Here is an 18,347-nt window from a genome sequence, read left to right on the forward strand (position 1 = left end):
TTCCATCCATGTCCCGTACTCATTGTGTATCATTTCTACTGATATGGGCCTAATTTAAATGGTGAACTGTTGGAATCATGAAACTAGAATGATTATTCTAATTCTATAGTTGGGATATATTGGACAGCACTTTCAATACATTATTGTTTGACATGACAATGAATGAAAAGACAGAAAGCAATTATTGTGACAGGGTAGGAACTAAATTATTGGTCAGTGTTTTCTAGGGGACCTTAATTAGATGTTACATTACATGTTTTTTTATTCCTTCATGTAGCTAGCTAGCGCTAGCTAGCATATTCATGCTTTACCTGCTACTCTCTGATTTAGAAGATACCTTTGCAGAAACAACATGCTGCTGCTATACCTACAGTACACCAGCACTGGTATCAAATTATATTAGCTAGATCCTTTTGCTATGACTCTTTGGACACTTAGAAAGGTAGCTGGCCAGCTAACTAGCGATTATCATTAGCAGCTAACACAATTCATCTAAGCTAAGCCCCAAAAAATTACAAACTAGCTATTTGCAGACAGTAAGATACACAAACTAATAGTGTTATAATAACGCTTGTGGATTTATATGAAGAAACAAATTGGAAATAATCATTTGCTGTCACCAACATCTTGCTGTATCTGACATTTCCTCATAATGAGGATCCTGGGCGCATGGTTCAGGTATTTGTATTTGTATTTATTATGGATCCCCATGAGCTGCTGCCAAGGCATTACCTACTTTTCCTGGAGTCCAGCAAAATGAAGGCAGTTATATACAATTAAAAAAACATTACGTTACACATCACAACAGATTTCACAACACATTAAGTGTGTGCCCTCAGGCCCCTACTCTCGACCTTATATTAATTTTTTATTTAACAATTTTTCTACTCTACTACCACATATCTACAACACAAAATCCTTGTGTATGTGTGTATATTGTCGTGACCTTGGAACCATTAATGTGATTACGGTTATTTTGTCAAATCAATGAACTATGTTTAATTATTACAATTATTAAATTAATCATTAAACAATTAATTAAGTAGTAGTCTGGGGCACCACGGGAAAAGTTTATTTATCCACTTACTGTTTTCCCGAATTAACTCTAAAGATGCATATTTATCGTTATACCAGTCATCCATGATTTATCATTATTACCTCGTCAGTCTCATTCTGAACGTCGTTGACTTCCATCCATTACTTATCATTATTACCTCGTCATTCTCATTCTGAACGTCGTTGACTTCAAATTTACACGAACCCTAGTCTCCATGATGAATCTGCAATACACAGATTGGCTTAATTATGTATTTACTAACTAAATAATCACACAGAACTACATAAACACACACACAGGATATATTATACATTGGTTACTAACATGATGCCATGAGAAGTCCCTAGTGGACTAACCCAATATGACGGCTTGCTACAAATGAAAGGGGGGGAAGAAGAGCAGGAAAAGAAGAGACAAAGGAATTCAACTATTGTACAGTTGAATAATATGCTCATCGTAAATACGGATATTTAGCACCCTAACAGCCGCTCATTCGGATTTAGAAATGCAACGCATATTTACGCTTTGTCGTCTCGCTATGTTGAAAATGACCGATCAGTCTGTGGAGTCAGTCGACAGAAAGTCTCTGGTTGTGTAAGTCCCTGGTTGTCCACCAGAGGTCACCATGTCCTTTGTAGTTGTGGTAGGTTTCGTAGTGTCTGTTAGAACACATCTTCCAGAGGTGTATCACGTGGTGTTCAGTGGGCCTTGTTTAGAATAGATACCCTAGAGATACCTATAGTGGTGAAAGGAAATTGTTCTTTGTCCCTCGTCTTCAGTCGAGTTTCCTAGGCTAACAGTGCAGAAACAGCTGCAGACTGAATGTGCCTGCGTAGTCTTCTTCTTCTTCTTTGAGAGAGAGTATCAGAGGGTCTCCTCGTTTTCTGGTCTGGTAGAGATTTTCTACTTCTCCGTTGAAAGTTTCAGACTTTCTAACCATTTTGTACCTTTCAGCTCATCCTGTCTGTCACGCTGGTCTAATGTAGAGTCTAACCATTATACACATCCGGCTTACCATCCATTTACTGGTCTGTAGAGGTTCCAACCATTTCAATGTATGGATGGTCCTCAAGTTCTCTGGTCTAATGTAAATTTCGTTAGCTGTCCTTTTATGCCCGCGCCGTGAAGGGCGGGTTGCCACAAGGTCTGTGCTCCCGTGGGCGTGTTTACTGACTAGGTAAAACTTTACATGAAAAACAATTATCTAATTTAGAAGGCTAAAATCACATTTAATCTTCTCACAAATAGTTTCATATTTAATCATATAAGTTCCACAATATTTAGATGTAAATCTAATAACTGGGACGTATACATTTGTAGAGTTACCGTTATTTGGTTATGACTCTCCTTCACAAAACAACACCTGATCTGTCATAATTGTTCTTTAGGTCCCTTCCGACCAATTCTCACATTCTTTTTATTGTCTCATTGTCTAACCTTTTCATGTTCCAGTACTGACCCGGTTGTTAAGTCATAAAACTCTGGTGGGAGAGAGAGAGAGAGTGATAGGGGGGGCTGATCTGGCACTTATGATCCTCACCCAAGAGGGAAAGTCCTGAAAGTATGGTATGTAATCACGTGTGTGTGTATGGTTGTGTCTGTGCCTGTGTGTGTGTCTCTTTACAGTCCCCTCTGTTCCGTAAGGTGTATTTTTTAACCCTCCTGCTGCTTTCCGGATTTACAAGTTTTCTCTCTGTAAAATGTAGTTCATTTAAACAGACAGCTCGGTGCATTCAACGTGTCAATACTTCTCACAAATACAAGTAGTGATGAAGTCAATCTCTCCTCTACTTTGAGCCAGGAGATTGACATACATACTATTAATGTTATTGTTATTAATGTTAACATCAGCTATCTGAGCAGCTAACCGATCAATGCAGCTGTACACAGCCCATCTGTAGATAGCCCACCCAATCTAACTACCTCATCCCCATATTGTTTTTATTTACGTTTCTACTCTTTTGCACACCAGGGGCCTGTTGCACAAAACTAGGATAAGGGATTAAGCCAGGATATCTTGGTGATCCTGGCTCAATTGATCCGTAATCCGGTTGCACTAAAGATGGATAGGGGGCAGGAGGATATGTTATGGTATAAATTACCATGGAGATTTATTCTGTGGAGCTAGCCTGCTCCAGACCAGGCTAAATTCCAGGATCTATTTAATCTCATCCCTAATGTCAGTCAGCAGTCACCACAAATGGAAACCAATAGTTATTTCACTGCTCACTATACATTGTTATCACATATAACTAGACCCACTGTTATTATTTAAATGTTTGTGATCATTAATTTCAATGATTTTGGATAAAAAATGATTTTTAGATGATGTTGCTATCATTAGATAATTTACAGTTTCCCATAGACTATAAGGCTATATATAAAATGATAGAATATTAGGGCCACAGAGGGGAAAAAAACACAAGTCATAATATTGTAACCAGTTGTTTTAAAGGAGGACAGTTGTTAAAATGACAGATGTGGGGCATTTCGTGAAATTGTACTTCAGTATGGTTTCATAAACAAAGACATGCTGATGTGCCAGAATATTAAGTATCACATTGTCATAAGTATCAAAACTGTAAAAACAATATGTAGCTTTTCTGCAGAAAGAACCAGCCTCATAAATGTATGACTTTATCCTTTTTCTTCAGTGTGGCCCTAGTACTCTGTCATATAAACAAATACACATTCCATATGAATATAAAAACACAATGTGTAACATTATGTTCCTTTATTGAATAAGGACAAAACAAAGCAGGTAAACCATCAGCTCCTTTCGAAACTGAAGTCACAGTGACTCTACAAGATGGAAAGCACAGAATCCAAGCATATTATACAAAATGATACATACACATTCAAAGGTCTGTATATAACACACCCTGCATGTCTGCACACTAAAATAAATGCAGGACAAATCCATACACATCAACTGAACAGACAAATGAATGGATGCAGTAGCCTCCCTGCAGCCTTGTATTACACACAGTATACCGCACAAACATCATAAGAGGCCAAATTCGTCAAAAAACGAACCCAAAAAAACCCAAATTCCTCTGCCACCGCAGGACATATTTAACCAAAATTGAAAGCACACATACTAACTAAAATAATTCAACACATATTGGTCCCTCAGCAGCCGACCACTGTCGTCATCAGGGAAGATTGCCGGATTGTCCCAGTCCATGGCTGGTGGCACTCTGGGGGCCCTCTCCTTCCTCAGGCAGGCCACATTGTGGAGGACAGCACAAGCCACAGTAATATCACATGCCCTAACAGGGCTGACCCTTAATTTGTGAAGGCAGTGAAAGCGTGCCTTCAGGAGGCCAAAGGTCATTTCAACTCTGGCCCTGGTCCTGGCATGGGCATGGTTGTAGGCCTGCTGTGCTTCCTGGGGGTCTGTGAAAGGTGTCAGGAGAAAAGGCTGGCAGCCATACCCCCTGTCTCCCAGCAACACACCAGAGAATTCACCTGTCAACACAAAATCTCATCATTACTACCTCATAAACACAGTGATATTCTTGACACAGCCATGATGGTTATAAATAGGGGTTGTGTGGCTTACCTTGTGATAGGCACTGATAGATTTCAGAGGCCCGAAAGATTCTGGAGTCATGGACTGAGCCAGGCCATTTTGCCACAACATTGCTGATCACACAGTCAGCATTGCAGACCATCTGAAATCATAAGATGAGGAATATTACACCAATCAATGCACATCACTGGCAATGCAGAGTGTTCGTCAATGGACAATATCAAAAAGTTATGTTCACCTGAACATTAATGCTGTGAAAGGATTTCCTATTCACAAAATCGGCCTCATGGGCACCTGAGGGGGCTTTTATCCTTATGTGTGTGCAGTCCACTGCACCAATGACATTGGGGAAACCTGTCACACAAAGTAATGAGTATCCTACTATGTGTTAACAGTTGTCCTGTAATTTGTAGATCCTCTTACCTGCAATCCTATAGAACTCCTCTTTGATGTCACAGAGTCTTCTGTGGCCAGGGAAGGAGATGAAGACATCTGCTAATGCTTTGATAGCCAGACACACACTCCTTATTGTGCGGCAAATTGTGGCCTTGTTCAGCTGTTCTGCATCCCCCACTGAGTACAGGAAGGCTCCACTAGCAAAAAAGCGCAAGGCCACACAAACCATTTGCTCCACACTCAGTGCATGGCTCCGTGCAGTGCGGTGCTTAATCCTGGGACCCAGTAGTCTGCATAGATACCTGATGCCATCTGCAGAAAACCTGTATCTTTCATATAGATGGTCATCAGGGAAGGCCAGTGGGTCCAACCGGTCCCTGAAGACCCTTTCTCGCCTGAAGGCTCTCCTCAGCACAAGTGCTTCTTCATCCACCACATCTCGCACGAATGGGCATGCCATTGTCAGAGCAGAAAGGAACACACAATTTTGGGCCTTCATATAGGCTAGTGGCCACACCTGGTGCTGGGGGGGTGGGCAAAAGAGGGCGATGCCTTATAACGATGACTTGGTTGTACTGATTGCTGGGAAAATAAAAAAAACCTTAGAAAGATGCCACCGTCCTGTGTGCTCACAATAAGAGCTCATATGTCATGGCTCACTTGACTTTACGAGAATATACCTAATTTTTATTTTGAGCTGTGTCATCTTCTTGGAGCTGGGGGAGGAAAGAAAAATAATGAATAATACATTTGTGTTACAGTTAGCATACAGTGTACATTGAAGGCATATCTCACCTCCCTCTCAAGTTTTTTTATTTCAAGGTCCAGTTTCCTAATTGTCCTCTTTTTTATTGCGGACTCCAGTGCAAGATTTTCCATCTTTTTCTTCTTGTACTGAATGTCTATGTCTGCCAGTTCTATTTGGCGCCGGAGGTGGTTGCCATACAACTTTCTGATAGCTTGTGAGCTCTGTGAACACAATACAATTAGCGCAGCTGGAATTTGGCAGGATGTGGTGTCCTTTTATTAATACGCACTATGTTGCCAGGCTGGTTTTCCCACTGTATAGCATCTGGGTCCTGTAAAAGAAATTAGATTTTTTGATTTTGATGAGGACTCCTCACCATTGTAGAGTAAATAGTACTTTCACAGTCTTAACATGATACCTCATGCCTTCTGGAATCCAGAGAGATGGTCTCCTCCTCATCATCGTCTCCATCATGTGCTGTTGCTGCTGCACTGGGGCCTTCACCCTATCACATTTAATCGGATTCATATTGAAGCTAGTAGACAAGACATGCCAGGCCTACAGTATGCCTTTGATGGAGTACTCACTGGATCAGCATCGTCTGGTGCTTGTGCTGGTGGCTCTAACAGGAACACAGTGCTGCCAGACACTGCAAGGCAATAGGTAAACCAAAGTCAGACAGTCCAAATTGATTCAATATGAATGTGGTTGTATCCCATGTAGAGATGGAAGGACATACCTTGAATGAAGCGGGTGGCATCTTGGGAGGAACCTATGCTCGTCTCTTTCCCCCCAGGGATCCCCTCTAAGACGGGCCTGCCTTTATTTAGCTCCAAGGCCATGTCCTCTGCTGGGGTAAGGTCAGCCTTTGGTGACCCACCACCCGTGCCTTGTCTGTGGGTATTCTTTTTCACTGCTAAAACAGTACAGACAATGTGTGAGCAGGCACCTTCTGGGTACAATATATGCTTGTGCTTTGTTAAATATTAGTCAGGGACCATACCATTCTGCAGAATGTTCTTGTATTTGATTTTGACCTGCTGCCATGTCCGTTTTGGCCCGTTCATGTTTAATCTACACACACACACACACACACACACACACACACACATTTAATGGAGTCACACTGCAAAAAATTACTTGGTATTTTTGTCTTGTTTTCAGTAAAAATATCAAAAAATTTATCATAGCTTTATACAGTGTGATGGAGTTACTTTACACAATTTCACTCATATCTGCAGTGCATTTCAATTAAAAATTTAACCGTTTCATAATTACAGTACAACTGCATTTTTGGAGATGTGAATTAAATATTTGAATTGTAATTGTGATGTTTCAGCGGAGCGGTGAGTGTGTAATTGTGCACTACTTACGCATTCAGGCGGTCTGCAATACTTTGCCACGCTTTTTCTCTTTGCTTTATCACTGTGGCGGTGTTGCCTTTCTTCTTAATTATATCTTTTACCTCCTCGTATGCCTCCATGAGGATTTGTGCTTCCGACGGGGAAAAGTACGCGGCTCTAGTTGCCATGGTAAATCAGTTAATCTGTGATCTGTGGCGGGGTCTATTTGAGTGAGCCGTGAGCGCGCACCTATCCAGGATTGGTTTCACCTGGCTTAATGAATCCGTGTCTGCTCATCCTGGCTTGGTCTTTGTGCAACCAATTAAGCCTGGACGCACATGTTTTGGCTTCATTGAGCTCAGCTGAGTCATTTATCCCGGATGTCTTAATTCTACTTTTGTGCAACAGGCCCCAGTATCTCTACTTGCATATCATCATCTGCTCATCTATCACTCCAGTGTTAATTTGCTAAATTGTAATTACTCCGCTACTATGGCCTATTTATTGCCTTACCTCCTCATGCCATTTGCACACACTGTATATAGACTTTCTTTTTTTTCTATTGTGTTATTGACTGTACGTTTGTTTATCCCATGTGTAACTCTGTGTTGTTGTTTGTGTCGCACTGCTTTGCATTATCTTGGCCTGGTCGCAGTTGTAAATGAGAACTTGTTCTCAACTAGCCTACCTGGTTAAATATCGGTGAAATAAAAAAAGAAAATTGTGAATGGGTGACGACAGGCTCTCTTTGATCCCACTGCTAAATACATGACAGAGAGAGACAGACCTGGACTCGGGTTAGACGTAACATAGTAAACAAAAATCCAGGGCACTCAAATGAGCATGATATCTTACGTTTGATATCATTTGGTATGATACAGTATGTTCTAATTACCCCTTGACTTTTTCCACATTGTGTTACATCATACAACATTTATTGAATTGTAGTTTTTTTCCTCATAAATCTACACACAATACCCCATAATGACAAAGCAAAAACAGGTTTTTAGAAATGTTTGCAAATGTATTAAAAGTTAAAAAAAATTAAATATCACATTTACAATAAAAATTCAGACCCTTTATTCAGTACTTTGTTGAAGCAACTTTGGCAGCCATTACAGCCTCGAGTCTTCTTGGGTATGATGCTGCAAGCTTGCCACACCTGTATTCGGGGAGTTTCTCCCATTCCTCTCTGCAAATCTTCTGTTCTGTCACGTTGGATGGGGAATGTTGCTGCACAGCTATTTTCAGGTCTTTCCAGAGATGTTCGATCATGTTCAAGTCCGGGCTCTGGCTCGGCCACTCAAAGACATTCAGAGAATTGTCCCAAAGCCTCTCCTGTGTTGTCCTGGCCGTGTGCTTAGGGTTGTTGTCCTGTTGGAAGATGAACCTTCGCCCCTGTTTTAGGTCCTGAGCTCTCTGGAGCAAGTTTTCATGAAGGATCTCTCTATACTTTGCTCTGTTCATTTTTGCCTCGATCCGGACTAGTCTCCCAGTCCCTGCCACTGAAAAACATCCCCAAAGCATGATACTGCCACCACTATGCTTCACCGTAGGGGTGGTGCCAGGTTTTCTCCAGACGTGACGCTTGGCATTCATGCCAAAGAGTTCAATCTTGGTTTCATCAAACCAGAGAATATTGTTTCTCATAGTCTGAGAGTCTTTGGGTGCCTCTTGGCAAACTCCAAGCGGGCTATCATGTGCCTTTTATTGAGGAGTTGCTTCCATCTGGCAAATCTCCCATAAAGGCCTGATTGGTGGAGTGCTGCAGAGATGGTTGTCCTTCTGGAAGGTTCTCCCATCTCCACAGAGGAACTCTAGAGAACTCTAGAGCTCTGTCAGAATGACCATCGGGTTCTTGGTCACTGGCTCGTGGTGACCCAAGGTCCAGTTAAGACACATCGTTTTTTCAGATAGCTCCGTATATTTTGTAAAGATATGCACATTTTGTAGAGAATTATTATTAAAATATATATTTTTTAAATTTCGTTTTGATTAATGGCAGACTTTCAATGTTTTAACCTTTCGTGACCAAGTGGGTAAATTGTGAAGCATAAATGGTCATAATTGGATACAATTACTATAATAGCCTCACATTACCTTTCTGCCAAAAGAAACAGTTGAACACATCATACAGTCATGGACAGGCATTTCTATAATGTGCCATAATTCAGTTGAATAATAAAGAGAGGAAAGCAGTCTGGAAATGACTTTAACTTCTAGTCATTATCTTCCCCTTCGCTGACTTCAATCCCCTACAGTATATTCTTCAGAGTTTTTTTCCCTCCATCCTTGGCCTGCGTTTGACTTGAAAGACAGGCGTTGTAGATGAGTTCAGATGAGAAGTAATTGGCTTCCACAATGGATGATTTTAATTAAATTCCATTAGAATGTCTGGGAGAAGGCTGCGCTGGAATAAGTGACTGTGTTACCACCAAATGTCCCCTTTTTTTTTCAGTCTTTGACTTCTTTTCAACACATTATAAAGTTAGTTACTATAGCTCATTTCTTTATAACGTTAGTTAGCTCATTTCTTTATAATGTTAGTTAGCTCATTTCTTTATAATGTTAGTTAGCTCGTTTCTTTACAACGTTAGTTAGCTCATTTCTTTATAATGTTAGTTAGCTCATTTCTTTATAACGTGAGTTAGCTCGTTTCTTTATAACGTTAGTTAGCTCATTTCTTTATAACGTCAGTTAGCTCATTTCTTTATAATGTTAGTTAGCTCGTTTCTTTACAACGTTAGTTAGCTCATTTCTTTATAACGTGAGTTAGCTCATTTCTTTATAACGTTAGTTAGCTCATTTCTTTATAACGTTAGTTAGCTAATTTCTTTATAACGTTAGTTAGCTCATTTCTTTATAACGTTAGTTAGCTCATTTCTTTATAACGTTAGTTAGCTCATTTCTTTATAACGTTAGTTAGCTCATTTCTTTATAATGTTAGTTAGCTAAGTTCTTTATAAAGTTAGTTAGCTAATTTATTTATTAAGTTAGTAAGCTCGTTTCTTGATTAATGGTCCTCTGTCACGTATACTCCCTCTCTGGCCTCTAGGTCACCAGGCTGCTTGTTATGGCGCACACCTGTCACCATCGTTATGTGCGTGTGACAGAGCGCAGAATAACTGATGAATTTATGAACTTGCCACACCTGCTGAATATGGCCAGTGTCAGTAAACGTTTGCAAAATAAGTAATTTTGCAGCACAGTTAGTAGCAGCAGAGATCGTCACCAATGCTCTAGATAACATAAAAACAGGCTAACCAGCTCTGATAGGGCGAGTAAAATGTCCAGAAAGAGGTGTTCTCTCATTTCTGTCTAGAAGTAGCTAGAAAGCTAGCCAACTTCAGCCAGTTAGCTTGGGTGCTTGACTGCCGTCATGAGGAAAGTCCGGATCAACCATTCTGCTTGGCCTAAGATTCCAGTGTCAATACTGCACTCTGAACGCCTGGAGAGCGAAATGCTCTGAATTTACGAACAATCTGACAATGCTCTATAAGGGCTCAAGGCGAGACCCATATGCAGACACAGGAGGCAGATGGTTGAGCTCCAATATTTATTATAACACAAGGGGTAGACAAAAGGCAGGTCGGGTATAGGCGAGAGTTCATAACCCAGGTCAGAGTCCAAACAGTACAGGGTGTTAGGCAGGCTCGAGTTCAGGGCAGGAAGAATGGTCAGACAGGCGGGTTTGGTGTCAGGACAGGCAAGGGTCAAAACCAGGAGGACTAGGAAAAAAAGAGACTGGGAAAAATAGGAGCTAGGAGATAAATGCTGGTCGACTTGGCAAACAAGACGAACTGGTACAGAGAGACAGAAAACACAGGTATAAATTCACCGGGGATGATGAGCTACACCTGGAGGGGGTGGAGACAAGCAGAAGGACAGGTGAAACAGATCAGCGCGTGACACGCTCTGAATTTACTTACAGGGAGGTGAACAGATTTGAATAAGATTTTCTGCTGCTAAAACACTGCCAGTTCCAATGTAATGGACAGCCCATTGGTACAGGTAGGCCTAGTGGTGCTCCGTGTGCTCAATGGACAGCACCTCTGTCTAGTAGCTAGCTGTAGAGTTGTTCAGTTTGTGGGCAGTTGACATTTTTGGGCCACTGTTAAGTAACCTACAATTTGTTTATGAAAATCATGACTGGCACGCAGATCTTTAGAAATGGTAGGATCAATTGTAAATTGGCGCTCCACATGAAAACGGTGTCTGACCCGCTGCTATGTGAAGCCACCCTTTTGAAAGGTGCATACAGCGTAGGCCTACTATGACAGTGTCATTGAGTATGTATACATGCACACTTAACTAGCAAGAAGGCACACCTGCTAATTGAAATGCATTCCAGGTGACTACCTCATGAAGCTGGTTGAGGGAATGCTAAGATCTGTCGTCAAGGCAAAGGGTGGCTACTTTGAAGAATCTCAAAAAAAAAAAAAAAAAACATTTGTTTAACACTGTTTTGGTTACTACATGATTCCATATGTGTTATTTCATAGTTTTGATGTCTCCACTATTATTCTACAATGTATAAAATAGTAAAAATAAAGAAAAAACCTTGAATGAGTAGGTGTTCTAAAACTTTTGACGGGTAGTGTATACATGTACAGTGGCAATGTTAGCATGTAAATCTTGGTGTGTCCCCCCACAAAAAAAAGTGGGATGCATGCCATCAAAGCCACTACACAACACTAAACAATACATGAATTGCACTATAACGGTGACAAACCGTGCCCACAAACTGTTAGGGACTACATAAAGCTGTCCCAACAGCAGTCCCAATATCTTACCACATCTACACCTGGCTATCAGCGGAGCCTTGTCTGGCAGTGAAACAGTTCATTCACACTTTAATAAAACATAGCTGATATGGCTGACTTGCTTAAACAAATGTGGTTTCTACTGACAATTGAGAGGTACAAACTATGTCATAAGGGGACGACAAGTGAATAAGAGGCAATCCGTATTTTCGATTAAAACATTAATGAGCGGGCTAGGACAAACGTAGTCAATATAACTATTTGTTGAGCTTTTTTTTTTATGTAGGTGACAGAATTCAGAACTTGGGCCATTCTTACAGTGTTCTCCCTGTACACCAAGTCAGAACCGTAGGATAAATAAAGGGGACATATCAATTATTAAACCCAAATTATTAGGGTGAGACACATGGGCTGCTAACATCTTATTACACAACATACACTTAATATTACTTTCTTAGCTACAGTATACATATCTCCCTGGCATATCTCACCTTGTTGTGCTGTGCTCACTTGAACAGGAAGGTGGCGCGGTGGTCCTCGTGGGCAAATTTTGTCATCAATGTCTGGCATTTTCTGGGTTTATGGTGCTTTCAAAACTACTGGGAACTCGGAAAAAAAACTAGGTTGAATCATGATGACATCATTGATCTTCAGGTCGTAACTCTAGAAATAGGCCGGATTTACAATTCCGAGTTGGGTGATCGTTTAAAACGTATTTTCCCAGTGGGAGCTTGTTTCTTCCCGACTTCCCAGTTGTCTTGAACTCACTGAAGTCAAGTTTGTGCAGTTCCGAGTTAACAAATGCGCGGCACAAATCATGCTTCATTGACAGCATGGCCAATGTTGAATGTTTATCATTTTAAACTTGGAAAAGAGCCCCTGAATAGCCACTGAATAGCAGGCTAGTGATTGCTTTGCAATGCTTGCAGTTAGCCACTGACTGTCACTGATTCCTTCCAAAACACTTTTTTGTTTAATTTGCGATTTCCAACTTGTTGTGTAATGTTTATGGTGTATCGATGAGCACCGATACATTTTATCTATAAATTCTCTTCACTATTTCTCTTCAAATGACAAGGATTAAAAATGATTTGCCAGTAGATTGTCAACTTGATTCATGATGATGCTAAGAGTTTGAAAGTATGATGTTGACATGATCAGTCTAAATCAATGCTACTGTACATATAACGTGCTTTGAGTTCATGTTAACTGTGGCCAACGACCTTCAGCCTTCTTGGATGGGCACTTCTAATGGGGCTTGAATTTGGATGGGCAGCACCCAAGGGCTTGAATTTTCGAGGTCTACCCTAGAACTTGTCAGTGACGCAATGTCCCCATGAGTGACAGAACAGTGAGCCAATCATGGCGCAACGCTTCATATTTTCTGCTGGCTTGCCACACCACCACAAAAAGCACTGAACTAGGCTAAAACACCTGCATTTTGGAGCTGCCATGTTCGTATGCAGCTTTATTAACTCGATGATATATTTCTTGTTTTACATTGTTTGCAAACTGATATGTGACACGTATTAATGCCAAAATAACATGCAAAACAGGGAAGCCCCCCCCCCCCCCCCAACACATTTTTATTTATTTTTTTGCAAACATTTTGGCCTCAAAGCAGGTGGGGCTCTGCCACTGTATTCATATAATTAGCACCCAGATAAGCAACACAATAATAATTTAAAAAAGAACATCCTTACATCCACACTAAATAACTTTTAATAAATAATAATATTTAATTCCATTTTACCAGCAAGATTGATCTGTTAGACGTTCTCATTTTAACTCAGGAAGATGGACCACCAAGACTGATGGAGATACTTGGAAATTAATCAATCAATCAATCCACCATCATTAACATACACACCCAACTTTAAATGCATTATACCAGAGGCAGGTAGCCCACAGGGAGGGCATTAGCGATGCAGGCAGAGGACCATGATGATGATGAAGACGAAGATGATGACGATGTTGATGATGATGATGAGGTAGGCCTACAGGGAGAAGTTCAGAAAAGTTAGCCCAACTAAATAATCATTCATTATTTGTATTATCTCAAGTATCATTCTGTTACTGCATGAACGTGTACATTTGTTATAGTTGTTATTGTCGTTGAAGCCCGAAAACAAAAAACTCTAATTAGCAAGTTGCCCAGTTGTGCTTATTTTCATACCAATGGGCCTAAATGAGACCAAGATTTTACTAGGCGACAAAGGAAATTAATCAAAATAACAATTAGGCCTACAGCTATCACAACTTACATTTTAATAGCAATAACAATTCCCAATTAAATTAACTCCTGGCTACCAGATTACAACAAGACCATGTTAAAATGCCAACATCACATTCAAAGCAACCGGTGCACTGCCTAAACAGCTGAATGGTAAAGCAAATGCCACTCTCTGCTCTCTTCTGTCTAATTATGACTAAAAAAAGGCATGCAGGCTGGCAGCTCCTCTCCGAGTGATGCTCTCCATGGTCGTAAAGCCAACCATATCCACAACGCTAAACAGCCGATGCATTTTAAATCGGGATTGGAATGATTTTAGTCTCTTTTTTTTATCCTTTAAATTGTTGCTCTTGATCTAGGGGATGCATACCCAACTGACGCCTCTGGAGAGGAGAGAACACTGATTTTGAATTTGTGTCAATTATTTATTTGCACTGCATTTGCTGACAAATAATTAATTGATTGTAGAAATGACCTGATAATGTTAAACTTGCTTACATCATTATGAATCATCAATGATTATTTTCACAATCAGATCAACCAAATGTTCCAAGTCAATATTATCTCGCTATGAATTGGTAGTGTGCTTCAAAGCACACTGGTAATATACACTGGTAATATACACTGGTAATATACACTGATAATATACACTGATAATATACACTGGTAATATACACTGGTGTATCAGGTGATTTGAACAACTTTATTCCATTGTATTTCACCCAGTTTCCGCATGGCAGTTGAAGAGACAGCAGATGCTGGATGACAAATGTCTTAGTTCTAAGTTAGAGTGATGAGAGAGAAGAGATAGAGAGATGAGAGAGAAGAGATAGAGGGATAGAGAGAAGAGATAGAGAGAGAACACAAGAGAGAAGAGATAGAGGGATAGAGAGATAGAGGAATAGAGAGAAGAGATACAGAGATAGAGGGATAGAGAGAAGAGAGGGATAGAGAGAAGAGATAGAGAGAGAACACAAGAGAGAGAAGAGATAGAGAGATATAGGGATAGTGAGAAGAGAGAGAGAAGCGATAGAGAGAGAACAAAAGAGAAAGAAGAGATAGAGAGATACAGGGATAGAGGGAAGAGAGAGAGAAGAGATAGAGAGAGAACACAAGAGAGAAGAGATAGAGAGAGAGAAGGGATCAAGGGATGGAGAGAAAAGAGAGCGAGAAGAGATAGAGGGATAGAGAGAAGAGATAAAGGGATAAAGGGATAGAGAGAAGAGAGTGAAGGGATAGAGGGATGGCGAGAAGAGATAGAGAGAGCTTTAACCATTTGTACATTGTTACAACACTGTATATATATAATATAACATTTGTAATGTCTTTATTGTTTTGAAACTTCTGTATGTGTAATGTTTACTGTTAATTTGTATTGTTTATTTCACTTTTGTATAATATCTACCTCACTTGCTTTGGCAATGTTAACACATGTTTCCCATGCCAATAAAGCCCCTTGAATTGAATTGAAATTGAATTGAATTGAGAAGAGATAGAGGGATGGAGAGAAGAGATATAGAGAGAAGGGATAGAGGGATGGAGAGAAGAGATAGGGATAGAGAGAGAGAAGAGAGAGAAGAGAGAGAAGAGAGAGAAGAGAGAGAAGAGCGAGAGCTGAGAGACAGACACAGAGAGGTGGAACAGAGAGACAGACAAATGGAGAGGTTGAGCTGAGAGTCAAAGAGAGGGAGAGGTGCATACTTCGACAATAACAACACTGTACCGTGGGTGAGTGCCCCCCACGGACCCAGAAGACTGGGTGATCTCGCTCTCAGAGGCCGACGTGAGTAAGGTCTTTAATCAGGTCAACAGTCACAAGGCCGCGGGGCCGGACGGTATTCCAGGGCGTGTTCTCAGAATATTCACAGTAATGTTCAACCTCTCCTTTCCTTGTCACTGTCTGTAATCATCATATGTTTTTAGATGACAATCAGCATTGCTGTTCCCAAGAATGATTCATGCCACAATGACTACCGCCCGATAGCACTCACAACTGTAATCATTAAGTGCTTTGAGAGGCTGGTTATGGCACACATCAACTCTATCATTCCAGACACCCTAGACCAGGGGTGTCAAACTCAAATACCCAGTGGGCCAAAATGTAAAACCTGAACAAAGTCGCGGGCCAACATTGAACAAATGAACCTTTTAATATGGACCCAAACAAGTTTTGCTTTAACATTGAATATGGAACAAGCATCGCTTATTACCATACAATATATAATTTAATAGTGGAGACATGCAAAATCGAAATTTGAAAAAACACATCAATGGCATTCATTTATTAAATAAATAAAATTTAAATAAAAATCGTATGCCTCTTTTCTATTTGCAGCCTTCTGATTTAAATACCAAAATAATCTTTTTCCACTGGCTAATAATTTTACAAATAAAATGATAATAAATCAATCAACCATTCAAGCCCATGCCTTGTAGCAAGAAAAAGTGCACAAAGAAAACGTTAATTATTGCACACTGATCTAATCTGATGTGCCCAAGCCAGATACCCGGCATCTCTTCTTGGATGCTAGTTCATCAATGTCTGGGCTCAGGCTCTGAGCTGAAGAAATCCTCAGTATCGAGCGAAGGTGTTCATCAGTCAGACGTCTCCTGTGAGTTGTTTTGGTCATCTTCATCGAGGAGAAAAGTTGCTCGCATAGATAAGTGCTGCCGAACATGGAGAGCATTTGAGCAGCTTGGGTGCGGAGCTGAGGCATTGTGTCAGGGATGAACCGTGGAAACTGTGCGGCGCCCACAGCATCATACTTTGACTTCAGCGTGTTGTTGCACTGGAGTTCAATCAGCTCCATTTGGATGTTGGTTGGTGCATTTTCCACATCAACTGCGAAGGGATTACTAAGCAGTTCAAACCTACATTTCTGGACATCGAAGTCGGCAAATCGCCGGCTAAACTCAGCGGCGAGAACACTGAGTTTTTCAGCAAACTGTGCGCATGGGAACACGGCGGTAGAGATCTGCGCTTTTATGGTTTGGCAGCAGGGAAAATGGCAATGGTTTCCTTGCAGCATCTGATTCTCCCACAGGCACAGTTTAGTTTTAAAGGCCCTCACTGCAGCGTACATGTCTGTGATGATGCGCCCCCGCCCCTGAAGCTGTAGGTTCAGCGCATCGAGATGGCTCGAGATGTCACAGAGAAAGATATTCTGCCTCCCACTTGTCCAGAAAGCTCCTGTTTTCTGCCTTTCTTTTCGCCATTTTTGGGAAGGGATAGCGCGCTGACAGTTGTAGCGTCTATGTTGCTATGACTACTGTCACAGAGGAGAGGGCGTTTCTGGGTCCTGTCCTGATTGGCGCGCGAAAACAACAGCAGAGCATTATGGGATTCGTAGTATTAGCGGTGAATGCGCTGTATAATACCGGCGGGCCAGCTCTAGTAGTAATTTATTATTGTCTCGCGGGCCAAATATAATTACCCCGCGGGCCAAATTTGGCCCGCGGGCCAGAGTTTGACACCCATGCCCTAGACCCTCTCCAATTTGCATACCGCTTCAACAGATCCATAGACAATGTAATCTCAATTGCACTCCACACTGCCCTCACCCACCCAGAGAAGAGGAATACATACCTATGTGAGAATGCTATTCATTGACCACAGCTCAGCGTTCAACACCATTGTCCCCTCCAAGCTCACCCCCAAGCTCAGGAGCCTGGGACTGAACACCTCCCTATGCAACTGGATCCTGGACTTCCTGACGGGCCACGCTGACCCTCAACACAGGGGTCCCATAGGAGTGTTTGTGCTTTGTCCCCTCCTGTACTCCCTGTTCAACCACGACTGCAACCAACACCATCATCAAGTTTGCTGACGACACGACGGTGGTAAGCCTGACCACAGGCGACGATGAGACAGCCTATAGGCAGGAGGTCAGTGACCTGGCAGTGTGATGCCAGAACAACAACCTCTCCCTCAACGTCAACAAGACAAAGGAGCTGATCATGGACTACAGGAAATGGGGGGACGAGCATGCCCCCATCCACATTGACGGGGCTGTAGTGGAGCGGGTCGAGAGCTTCAAGATCCTCGGTGTCCTCATCGCTAAAGTACTTAAAATGTGCACAGTGGTGAAGAAGGCGCAACAGCACCTCTTCATCGTCAGGAGGTTGAAAGGGTTTGGGCATGTGGCCCTCAAATACTCAATAGGTTCTATACCTACACCATTCAGACTGGCTGCATCACTGCTTGATACGGCAACAGCACCGCCCTCGATCACATGGTGCTACAGAGGGCGGTGCGGACACCCCAGTACATCA

At 41.5% G+C, this 18,347-nt stretch overlaps 2 protein-coding genes across 4 annotated transcripts in view; one reads left to right on the forward strand and one right to left on the reverse strand.

The window, feature by feature from the left end:
• The window catches only part of LOC139563439 (neurexin-3a-like), a 650,445-nt gene that overhangs the window by 376,645 nt on the left and 255,453 nt on the right, over positions 1 to 18,347 (forward strand). The window lies entirely within an intron of this gene.
• On the reverse strand, positions 3,756 to 7,615 carry LOC139563754 (putative nuclease HARBI1). Of its 2 annotated transcripts, none has more exons than XR_011672633.1 (8): positions 6,476 to 7,611; positions 6,324 to 6,385; positions 6,155 to 6,241; positions 6,026 to 6,067; positions 5,784 to 5,957; positions 5,016 to 5,704; positions 4,623 to 4,734; positions 3,756 to 4,528 (listed from the first exon to the last, which is right to left on the reverse strand). XR_011672633.1 is itself a non-coding variant. In XM_071382674.1 (8 exons), the coding sequence occupies exons 5-8, from the start codon at positions 5,485 to 5,487 to the stop codon at positions 4,158 to 4,160; spliced, it is 1,071 nt and encodes a 356-aa protein (XP_071238775.1). In that variant the 5' UTR covers positions 5,488 to 5,704; positions 5,784 to 5,957; positions 6,026 to 6,067; positions 6,155 to 6,385; positions 6,476 to 7,615; the 3' UTR covers positions 3,756 to 4,157. The 2 variants fall into 2 exon arrangements, 1 of the variants encoding a protein (XP_071238775.1); XM_071382674.1 differs by adding an exon at positions 4,831 to 4,946 and having other exon boundaries at positions 6,155 to 6,385; positions 6,476 to 7,615.

Source organism: Salvelinus alpinus, chromosome 34 (assembly GCF_045679555.1).
Source record: "Salvelinus alpinus chromosome 34, SLU_Salpinus.1, whole genome shotgun sequence".
NCBI lineage: Eukaryota > Metazoa > Chordata > Actinopteri > Salmoniformes > Salmonidae > Salvelinus > Salvelinus alpinus.

Bases quoted from the DNA above. Each gene is read 5' to 3' on its own strand.
- LOC139563754 (XM_071382674.1), bottom strand. From the start codon at position 5,487: ATGAAGGCCCAAAATTGTGTGTTCCTTTCTGCTCTGACAATGGCATGC. The intron at 4,735-4,830 runs GTGAACATAACT...TTATGATTTCAG, and splicing joins TTCACAGCATTAATGTTCAG to ATGGTCTGCAATGCTGACTG. The intron at 4,529-4,622 runs GTAAGCCACACA...TTGTGTTGACAG, and splicing joins CTATCAGTGCCTATCACAAG to GTGAATTCTCTGGTGTGTTG.